This window comes from Daucus carota, chromosome 8 (genome assembly GCF_001625215.2).
Source record: "Daucus carota subsp. sativus chromosome 8, DH1 v3.0, whole genome shotgun sequence".
In the NCBI taxonomy this organism is placed as follows: Eukaryota; Viridiplantae; Streptophyta; class Magnoliopsida; order Apiales; family Apiaceae; genus Daucus; species Daucus carota.
In genome coordinates, this window is record NC_030388.2 from 12,963,815 (window position 1) to 12,975,143 (window position 11,329).

The 11,329-nt window shown below is 32.7% G+C and overlaps 1 protein-coding gene across 1 annotated transcript; it reads right to left on the reverse strand.

Annotated features, from left to right (window-relative positions):
- Nucleotides 1-2,246: 2,246 nt before the first annotated feature.
- LOC108197364 (GSH-induced LITAF domain protein) lies at nucleotides 2,247-3,335 on the reverse strand. Its single transcript, XM_017364957.2, has 3 exons — nucleotides 2,950-3,335; nucleotides 2,739-2,865; nucleotides 2,247-2,526 (listed from the first exon to the last, which is right to left on the reverse strand). The coding sequence occupies exons 1-3, from the start codon at nucleotides 3,201-3,203 to the stop codon at nucleotides 2,443-2,445; spliced, it is 465 nt and encodes a 154-aa protein (XP_017220446.1). The 5' UTR covers nucleotides 3,204-3,335; the 3' UTR covers nucleotides 2,247-2,442.
- Nucleotides 3,336-11,329: the final 7,994 nt, after the last annotated feature.

Sequence of the window (11,329 nt, forward strand, 5' to 3'; positions counted from 1 at the left end):
AAGCATAGCAAGGTTTGATGTTCATCTCTAGCTAAAAAGATCAGCAATTTCTTTAGATTATATATTGCTTCCAAGGCTAATTTAAAATATTAGAAATTATATTCATACCAACCAAGCAGTTCTGCTTGTGCCTTAACAATACGTTGTAAATTCAAAGAGGTAATATTAAGTAAAATGGTGCTCTCAACAGCAACATATCTATGCTTATCATGGATCGATCATGATCATTCCAGACAGAAGTAGGCCTAGTAACAAACTCCAAGTTAACTTAGGCAGGGGACATATTGGGCACACTACAAGAATTGGAGCAAATCTGAGTATTTTCAACTTATGCATTTTATTAGACCTCAAAGTCTTCACTAATCATGTTTGAATAAAAACACGGAAAGGTATTTTAAATGCTAAATTCATAAAATCAGCATTTTAAACAAGTCGCACATGTTTCATAAAATCTAAATTCATCATCACATATAACCAAGAAAGGGGTTTCAGTGTCTGGCCTTCAATACTTCCTTGTTCTGCGGCTAGCAAAATTACTTCAGTCACAGAAATAGTGACAAGAGACATTATAATCATGGGGGTCGAGCTTGCCTAATTGGTCGTTGAATCAGATAGGAGGAACTAGTAAACAGACTTCCAAAATTTCCACTCTCGCTTGTGGATTCCTCTAAGCCACTCAGACAAAATCATCAAAAATGTGTGTGATTTGAGTTTAGTTGGTACATGTAAACGAGTGAAGAATACTACAGGAAGTCCGAAACATGATTCAAAATTCAAAGTTCATACACAAGCACAAGACTGAGATTTACAGGTTTATAGTTTATTTATTTTTGAATCAAACTCAGCGAAATGGGTAAAATCACAAATTATCACTCCCCTGTTTGAAATATAAGTCGTTTGACTTTGACACAAATTATTATTTTAAATTTTCTTTTTTTGAATAAAAATATATTATTAATATTGTAATTCAGAAAAAAAAATTAAAAATAATAATTTTTACTAGACGGTCAAAGAACTTAGAAATGTGTGCTAACAAGTAAAACGACCTATATTTCAAAACAGCAGGAGTATTAGTATTTTTTATAGTTACTTTTGATAATTAGTGATAATAATAATATTTTCATTGTACTTATTATTCAATAATAATAATAAGTTTAATATTATTATTAACTGAATTTATTATCATCAAATTTTATAAAAGCCCCCGGGGTCAAGCGGTCTCTCGAATCAACTCACTCTCTTAAATGACAATCCTAGTTAAATCCTTGAACCTATCCAAGATTAAGTAGAAGCAACTAAATCTTTACTAAGGCCTCCTCGAATCAACAAGGTCCTCCCAGATTAACACATTCTCTTAAATGAAACTCCTATTTGAGTCCTTTTATTTATCCAAACTTAAATTGAGGGGCAACGAATTTTACTAAAGCCCCCTTGGATCGAGATCCTCCCGAGTCCCGGATCAACGTATTCTTTCGGATAGAACTCCTACTTAAGTCCTTGGACCTATCCAAGCTTAAGTGCGGGGCTACCAAATTTCTATAACTATCCCCTCAGGTCAAAAGTCCTCTTGGATCAACACAAATTCCCGGATAAGGCTCTTATTTAAGCAATTGGACCTATCCTAACTTAAGTAGGAGACAACCGAATTTTTACGAACGCCCTTTTAAATTAACACATCCTCTCAGATAAATCTCCTGCTTAAGCCCTAGGACCTATTAAAGCTTAAGTGGGGGGCAACCAAATTTTTATGAAGACCCCTCGGTCAACAACGTTCTCTCGAATCAACAGATACTTTCAAATGAAACTCTTACTAAAGTCATTAGACATATCCAAACTTAAGTGAGAGGCAGCCAAATTTTTCGCAAGACACTAGTAATTTTTTCTAACCAAGACACTTACTACAATATATCTCTGTCATCTTTCTAAAAAGGAATGGGGGAGTGGGGTGCAAATGATAGTGTGCGTTTTGTAGAAATCCAAATTTATAACCAAACATCATGCCTAGCAACGGACACAAAGGCTACAAGGCCTGCAAAGTCAAGGTTTGCAAGACTAAGGCTACAAGGTCTGCATGACCACGGCAAAGAGGAAAGAAGAAACATACGCAACTTGCACCGAAATGGTAAGTTAAGACGAGTTGAATTAACCTGTTCAGTTTTAGTTCTAAATAACCGAGTTTGGCGTTTTCAATTTCCATAGGGTTTCAATTATTGAAATGTTAACACCACGCTAGGCAACATTCAACATGATTCAATTATTATAATCCATGATTCAATTGATATAGTAGAATTTTTAACATCCACACTACTAAACATAGAGTATGATATGTTTTCACAAGTCAATTATGATATACATATATGGCAAGAAAGTATAACAGAAAGACAAGGCAGCTGATAGAAAACATTCAAGCACGGGGCTGTACAAGGAGAGAAAGCAATTACATCAAGCAGGCAAAGCATAACTTGTCTCCGTCCAGTTTGGAGGGTCCATGACAATACAAGGATCCGTCTTCTGAAATTCAGCAACCTGCAGCAGGGCAGATAAATTAGTGAGAGATAGAGATAGAGAGAGAGAGAGAGAGAGAGAGAGAGGGAGGGAGAGGGAGAGGGAAAGGGAGAGAGAGAGAGAGAGAGAGAGAGAGAGAGAGAAAGAGAGAGAACAGGAGAGGGAGAGAGAGACAGATAGAGAGAGAGGGGGGGAGAGGGAGAGGGGGAGAGAGAGAGAGAGAGAGAGAGAACCTTTTGGTTGCAAGATGGACAGTAATGATATTTATGCCAAAGGCAGTCCATAGAAGGACAAAGAAAGCACACTCCGAGCATAAATGGCATCATACAAGCAACAGCAGCTGCGAGACTCGGTTTAGATCTGAGAGAGAGATATCATCGCAACTGAATTACAAATAATATTGATCAATTGAATTTTAAAAAAGGAAAAAAAAGCTGTAGCTACCGAATATCGGTGAGCGCGGAATTAGAGCAGTGAGGACACTGAAAAGGAGCCGGAGTATCCCTGAAAATAGTCTGGTGAATTGGTATTCCTTTGGGATCTCCAAATATGGCGTTGGGTGGAAACCTACTATTATATATGCCGCCCGCCGCCTGTTGCTGCGGTGGTTGTTGGTAATACATCGGTGGTGGTGGTGGTGCTGTTTGGTACGCCGGAAATCCCATCACCGGTTCTTCCATCTTCTTTTCTTCTTCCATCCTTCCTCTGTTCAGTTATTTCAAATTTTCAATTATGAATTACTCTATGTGATGATTTATGATCTTCGATGCCTTTTATTTCCTCGTCCTTTTACTTTTCTAACGCGCTTCCTCAGTCCTCACCTAACCTCTTCTCTCTCTCTTCTCTTTTCCCACTGCTAGCTTATAATTATTTATTATTTTATTGTTATAATAATAATAATAATATTTTGTTAAATATATTGTTTTAATTTAACTGATTTGTATATGATATTATTGATATATAAATTTGAGTCAGTATATTTTTATTGTGTTTTACAAATTTTTTTATTAAACATGTTTGTTAAGTTTATAAACGTTGAACTTGTCAAAAAAAAATGATAATTAGACAGTTGTAAAGGATTATATATTATATACTTATATATAATAAGCCTATGGGAGATAATTTGTTCGCATGGTTGTATGGTCTAAAAATTTTTCATCCGTTAAATCGTTGAATCGTATATTGAACAAATAAGCACCGTTAAATTAGAACAAAATTAACTTCTGTTCGATAAGGCAACTGATATCTTGCATGTTTACAACTCGTTTTCTGAATCCAAAACAAATTTTGTCTTTCATGTGTTTAAGATTTTTTTTAATCCATAATAAATATTTCCTACCAGTATTATTTGTAGAATCATATAAATCGCACAGTCACAATGTTATTTTTATCTAATATATTTTAAAAATAATAAGCCCGATTTATGTGAGGAACGAATATAATTTTTTTTTCTTAATCCAAAATAAATTCTACCATCTTATTGCATGTATATGATTCCTTTTCTTAATTCAAAACAAATTATATAATCAATTTTAATCTAGAATCATATAAATGCTTAGAAAATATTTAAAGCACATTATAATAATTCTAATATAAAATACATTTATAAATATAATCTAATAGAAGTTGGCGTCACATATTCTACTTTAAATAATTTAAAATTTGATAGAAAGAATTTAATATTTTGACATGATACATACAATTTTAATTTATTATTTATAAATTAAATTTTTTCACACCACTTAAAATATATTTAAAAAATTTATAAATAATTAAAAAGCTCCCGTGCTTTCATGGGATATAAGATAGTATTATTTTAAAAAATTCGTAAACACATCTATATGCTAAGTTATCGAAATTTTTAACGTTTGGGTTTTAAGAATAAAATAGTAAAATATTCTAATCATAATTTAAATATTAGGAAAAATGAATTCATTCATCCCGTTTACGGTTTTGGTTCGTGAATTAAAAAAAAATCAATTTTTTGATATTTAAATTTAAAAAAAATCTAATTCAAAATTTAAAGAATAGATATTGGTCAATATTGACGTGGAAATTGAAAAAAAAATTATTTAAATAAAAATATGACAAATCAAAATTTCATTGTCCGAAATAAATTTTGATATGTTAAATCACGAGTTATTTCAAGAAAGCGGGTGATGAAATTTTTTGATTTCTTGACATGTAAAAATTTGTATTATAATAAAAAAATTCTCCGTGATTCAAGTGCATATCAATACGTTATTAGATTCTGAACTCAAAAAATTTCATCACTTGTATTTTTGATATCACTCGACGATTAACCTACCAAATTTTCACTTCAATCTCTGGAATCTTGATTTTTCATGTTCTTAATTATGCAGGAGAAATATTTTTTTTTCAAAAAAGTTAGATATATGTTTGTACTTTTTCTTAACCGGTTTGTGTAAAAAAACAAAAACACCTTTTTGAGTTATAAATACTAATTTTTTTTAGAGGTTTTATTTTCTTTTCAAACACTTTATTCATTTATAAGTTTTAATTTACATTTAATTTCCACTTCAATTTTTTATTTTAATCGGGAAACACTTATTTTAACTTCGGCCAAACAGCCCCACCCCCGTAACCTGTAAACGAAAGGTGCGCAAATATCAGCTTAGAACAACAATTTTGATATAATCCGAAGAAGTTTCTAAATATTGCAGGACAGATGACCATGGACAAATCGTTGTGAATTACGCTACGTTAGTACGTAAGTTTTGACTAAACATTCTAACTATCTTCTCTTAGTTTCATGCGTAAGCTTCCGGAACATCACCTCTCTTTCATATGCAGGGTTAAATGACGTTTTGGTCACTCAACTGATCGGAAACTTGCAATTAGGTCATCCAACTCAAAAAGCTTTCAGTCACATAATTATATTCTTAAAAATTTTCATTCGGGTCACAGGCCGTTACACTCCGTTAAAAATTTGACGGAAAGCTGACTAAGCGTCGTGACTTGGCTTAAACAGATCCACCGTGGCATGTATAGTCAGCTGAAGCGGCATTTTGATCACTCAACTGACTACAAACTTTCAATCCGGTCATCAAATTCACAAAAACTTTCATCTAGGTCACTTATCATAATATCCGTTAAAAATTGAAAAAAAAAAGAATTAAAAGTTATCATGCAACACCTTTTTTCCTCTCTTGGAAATTTCGAAGCTTATTACCAAATGAAACAAATACACACACATAAAATCAATAATTTCACCCACAAAAACATAATCTTTGTTTATCTCTTATCGTTTTATATATCATAAGTAATTTTTGATAAGTATGAAGTTTACAAATAAAGTCCATCAAAAATTTAATAACTATGAAGTTTACAAATAAGCAATTTTTGATAAGTATGAAGTTTACAAATAAATCTATCAAAAATTTAATGAATTTTTCTAAAATGGCCTTAAGATATATAAAACGATAAAAGATAAACAAAGATTAAGTTTTTGTGGGTGAAATTATTGATTTTATATTTGTATATTTGTTTCATTTGTTAATAAGTTTCGAAATTTTTAAGAGAGAAAAGAAGGTGCTTCATGATAGTTTTTGTTTCTTTCTTTTTTCAATTTTTAAGGGATATTATGATAAGTGACCTAAATGAAAGTTTTTTGAGTTTGATGATCCGATTGCAAGTTTGTAGTTAGTGGAGTGACCAAAATGCCGCTTCAGCTGACTGTACATGCCACAGTGGATTTGTTTAAACCAAGTCACAACGCTTAGTCAGTTTTCCGTTAAATTTTTAACGGAGTATAACGACCAGTGACCTGAATGAAAATTTTCAAGAGTATAATGATGTGACTGAAAACTTTATGAGTTGGATGACCCAATTGAAAATTTCCGGTCAGTTGAGTGACCAAAACGCCATTTAACCCTTCATATGTTAGTTTCGCGAATGTACTTGTAATTAGGATGGACCGTCAGTTAGCACGTTAGTTCTTTTCTTTTACACAAAATAAAAATAATTTCATTAACTATAACATAGTACAGTCGAGACAAACCCTCAACTGATGATACAATCAGGTTAGCTGATTTTCAGAATTTAAAAATTTTGAAGCTAAGAATGAAATCAAATATCTTCCGAGCGATCCAAACTAAACCAACATCACAAAAAGAAGAAACACCACAATTGACCTTATCACATAAAAGTCATTGTTAGATTAGTGTTCAGAATCCCTAATCTCATAAACTGAGATTGGAGGAGCGGCACCCCAGCTATCTACATGACGGATATCAGCTATACACATGCCGAAAGTGTAAACCCCAAACAGAGGAGCGACAACCCAGCTATTTACATGCCAGATACCAGTTATAGACATGCCAAAAGTGTAAACCCCAAGCAGATGAACGAACTTTGTTTGCGAAAGGTACCAGCTATAGACATGCCGAAAGTGTAAACCCCAAGCAGATGAACGATCTTTGTTTGTGAAAGGTGAGCTCTTGTCATAATAACCACCGGTTGATATTTGACGCGGGCTTTCCAGATTCCCAAAAACATCATTAAAATCATTCTCACTGGATCCAATATCGAATGAATCCAGACATAACAAAATCATGCTCAATGACCCAATATCGAATGAATCCACACATAATTAAACAAAAACATAACAAAACACTCCAAAAAAAGAGACAAACCAAATACACCCCAAAAGGAGAGACACATAAACACCCAAAAATTAGATTTTATTGAAAGAAAATCAACGAAGATGAAAGACACAAAGGGGTTGGGACTTTCCACCGGAGAAAAAAATCAATGAAAGCCCCTCAACTAGCTTGAAGAAAGAGAAGACAAGGGATATGAGGCGGCTCTCCAAACCCATTAGCACGTTGGCTTAATTTGGTATTGGTTTGAATTCGGCTCAGACTACTCTAATTCGAATTGATTCGGATAAAATTTATTTATATTTTAAAATATAAAATACTATAAACAATGCAAATATTTTGGAATGAAATTTCGAATCATCTATACTATCTATACTATATATATTATATCTAAGGTCAGGTTCGAAAGAGAACCAATTTATTTTTAGAACTTAGAAGTCGTTGATGGCCATTAGATCTAAGTATATTATATGGTTGAGATTTGAATTACAAACTAACCTACTTTGTTCAATTCTTCCCAAAATGACCTACTTTTTTCAACTCTTCCCAAACAAACTAGTTTTTCTATTTTCTAATATTTGGTTAAAATTATAAATTATACAATATTATTAATATATCTATACTATACTATAATAAGCCAACGTAGGTATAATTTGTAATCCAAATTTATAGTTATAATTTCTGGTTTGGTACTCTCCATCTACAACTACAAGTCTACAACATGTGGAGGTCTCTTACTCTTACATCATTAAACAGTTTCAAATACTAAAAACACTCATGATAATACATTATCATATAATATTTTATAAAAAAAATTAGGAAAATTCTCAATGGTACACGTGTGGTTTTGGCTTTTCTAGGTAGTCCGCAAAATAGTTTTGCTTTCCTACTGGCACACTTATACCATTCCTTATCATACTCCTCCCGTCAAGCGATGTTAAGCAAACGTTGACTTGACTCTGCAGATGCTTTCGGCAAATCTTCTAGACTATTATTCATTTTTTGATTACCTGACCGACAAAAAACCAGACTCCAATTTCCCCCATCCCAGCTAAACCCACCTCCCTTACCACCTGCAATACTGCCGGAATCTTCCTCTGGTGATGGTTTTGTCCTTACTTCGGTCATCCTTTATCTCATTCCCCTCCCCCCTTTTTCATACAAACTAGTAATAACACCGCCAGAATACACAACAAAAGGACCCAAATCAGTCGGTGAGCTAGGGTTTATGAATCGGAGCGGTAATCAAGCTTCTCTTTTGATTTCATCTATTAATCTTACAAATTACTATCTGTATATGTGTGTGTGCTGCTTATATGTACACTGGTTGTATATGTGTGTGTGTGTTCTTGTCGCTGATTTGGGGGTGGTGTTGCGTCAGTCGAGAGGTGAAAATGGTGTAGAGTTGATTCGGAGGGGGTTGGTGGTGAGAAAACAAGTCGAGTGTCGAATATTACAATCGGAGAGGTGGAGAAGTATTGAATGGCAAGGGAGTGTTGACGTTGGGGTTTACATAAGAGAAACGACGAAGATGGAGACGACGGGAGGGAGTTGTGGCGCGGATGTAGACTTGCGGTAGGGATGGTATCTTCGACAACCTCGTAGCTTCTATGGAGGTCCGTTTAGTAGATAAAGGAAGAAGGTATGGTGATGGTGAGGTGTGGGGTCTGCAATGACGCCACCGTCTAGATTAATCAAAAAAGAAACGAGGTGTGGGGTCTGATGTTTTTAGATTTATTTTATTTTAAAATTAATTTAGGAATAGTAAATGTTCGAGTAACGGGGTTTGACAGGAGGGGTATGGTACAAAATGACCTAATAGTTTGAGTGTACCAACCAGAAGTCAAAATTATTTTGCATACCATCTAGAAAAGCCAAAACCCCGAGTGTACCATTGATAATTTCCCAAATAATTATAATGATGTTAAAAATAAAATTATAATTTTGAAAATATTTTTTAATAAGAGCCTTCATATATTTCTTTTCAACTCTAACATGTTCTATTTCAATACAAACAAATTTGAATATGTTACACGACAAATATCTTTTTTCGTACATATGAAGAATACGAAATATGAAAAATCTGATTTATAATTAATTGAATAATAAATTATCACATATTAATAATAGGAAAAAAAAAACTATAAATAGATAATAAATTATACAAGCTAAATTTTTGTGAGAAAATATAATTTATTGGTTAATATAATTTAATTAAAATTCAATTTATTTATATTAAAATGATGTTAAAATTTAAATTATAAATAATAAATTATAAATTATATAACCGTCCGTGCTTCGCACGGGTTAAAGGCTAGTGTGTGTGTGTTTACTGAATTAGTATTTCAAAATCATTTTTTAATAATAAATTATAATATAAAAATACAATAATTCATTAATACACTACAATACCATAAAAACGATACAATACATAGACTGAACATTTTAATTTAAACCAAAGATATTACGTTCATGGTTAGTAAAATTAAATAGCTTAGTAAACTAACAGCTTAATAACTAAATTAAAAATATTACATTAAAGATCTTTTTGAGGACAATGTGCACCGTGTCTCGTGTGACCTTGTTGTACACATTTTCCACATATTTTACCAGTCTGTGAATTATCCATTTTTGTGCGAATTCTTTGACTTTGACCTCTGTTGTGTTTTTTTTTCTTCTTCTTCCGCAAATCCTCATTAGGTACGAGCATTCCATACCTCTCCCAATTATTTGCTATTAGAAACGTCCAATATGATTGATGCGTTATTGCGGAGAATTCATATTGCCACATCTCATTTAATTTTTGTAAAGTATGATATGATTCAATGTATTAATGTATTGCTTCCAATCTAGATCACATGTCACACAAGCAACAATTATATGAGAACAAGGAGAGTGATACCTATGCCATTTTCCATAAGAACAGTATCCTTTAGAAAGAGAACTATATGATGCTTGTTTCCACCTTTCCAAAATCCCTTATCAGTTTTGTATCTTGCAGTTGTCACTTCAAATACTCCTCTTTCTTGATTGTATGGAATAATCCTATGTGCAGATGCCTTTTGTTCAATCTTTTGAAAGAGCTCTCTCGAATTCTTGCAATATACATGACCATTCTGAAGATCGTTCAGTGTTTGAATTTGTCTTTTAGCAACAAGTTTGACTCTCCGATAATATATGTACTCCACCATTGAAGTGACTGGGAGATGACGAGCGGATCGTAATTGACCATTATATGTTTCAACCATATTTGTTGTTGCTTGGACATAGCGATATCCTCCATCATGAGACATAGTCCACATCTCTAGTGGAATATTTCGTAGTCATTCTTCAGCAGTCGAATTAAGTTCTTTGATTTTTTTTTCATTACTCTCTCAAATTTCCTCACTTGAGATGTATTTCCAGCCAACCAACATAACATCTTCAAATGTGCACTTGGATGAGCTGAAGAAAAATTACTACGAATATGTAAAAGACAAAAACGATGGATACCCATATCACCTGTGAAGCCATTTCTTTCCTTTCTCATTGTTTCAATGATTCTGGCATGACGATCTGAAATGATGCACACACCCATTCTCTCTTTTCTCATTGTCTCCATTTTCACCATCAGAACTTGCTGAATCTGAATTGGGATTGTCTCCACCTTCACCATCAGTTTCATCACTCTCGGACTCGTGTGGAGAGATTAAATGATCAGCTTCACTTAAATTAAATATTGTATTTGTTCTTTCCATCAAATCTAGAAAACTCTCATTATCCATTTGCAAATTAATTTGTGTTGTCTTTCTATGATTTGTTTGCTACAGATTGATTTGTATATATAGGCATTTTAGAGATAGGATAAGAGTAATTTTGTTCAGTATTTTAATAGGTTGTCAAGATTACATGCATATCAACCACTGCTTTTAGATATTTCATTAAATTTAAAAGATAAAACATTATCTCAATATTTTCAATATCTTCATTTCTAATGGTTGTCTAGATTTTATGTATGATCATATCTGATACCGATAATGTAGTGGGGTCTATTTCAAAAAATATAATGCGGTGGGGTCTATTTTGTAGTCACTTTCGGACCTTAAAATACTATAACTACACATTATATCTTTTCAAGATTTTTAGTTTGTTCCAAAGTATAACGTTAATGTATGAATATCGAAGAAAAAATGAAAAAAAATATATTTCGAACTATGTTTTTT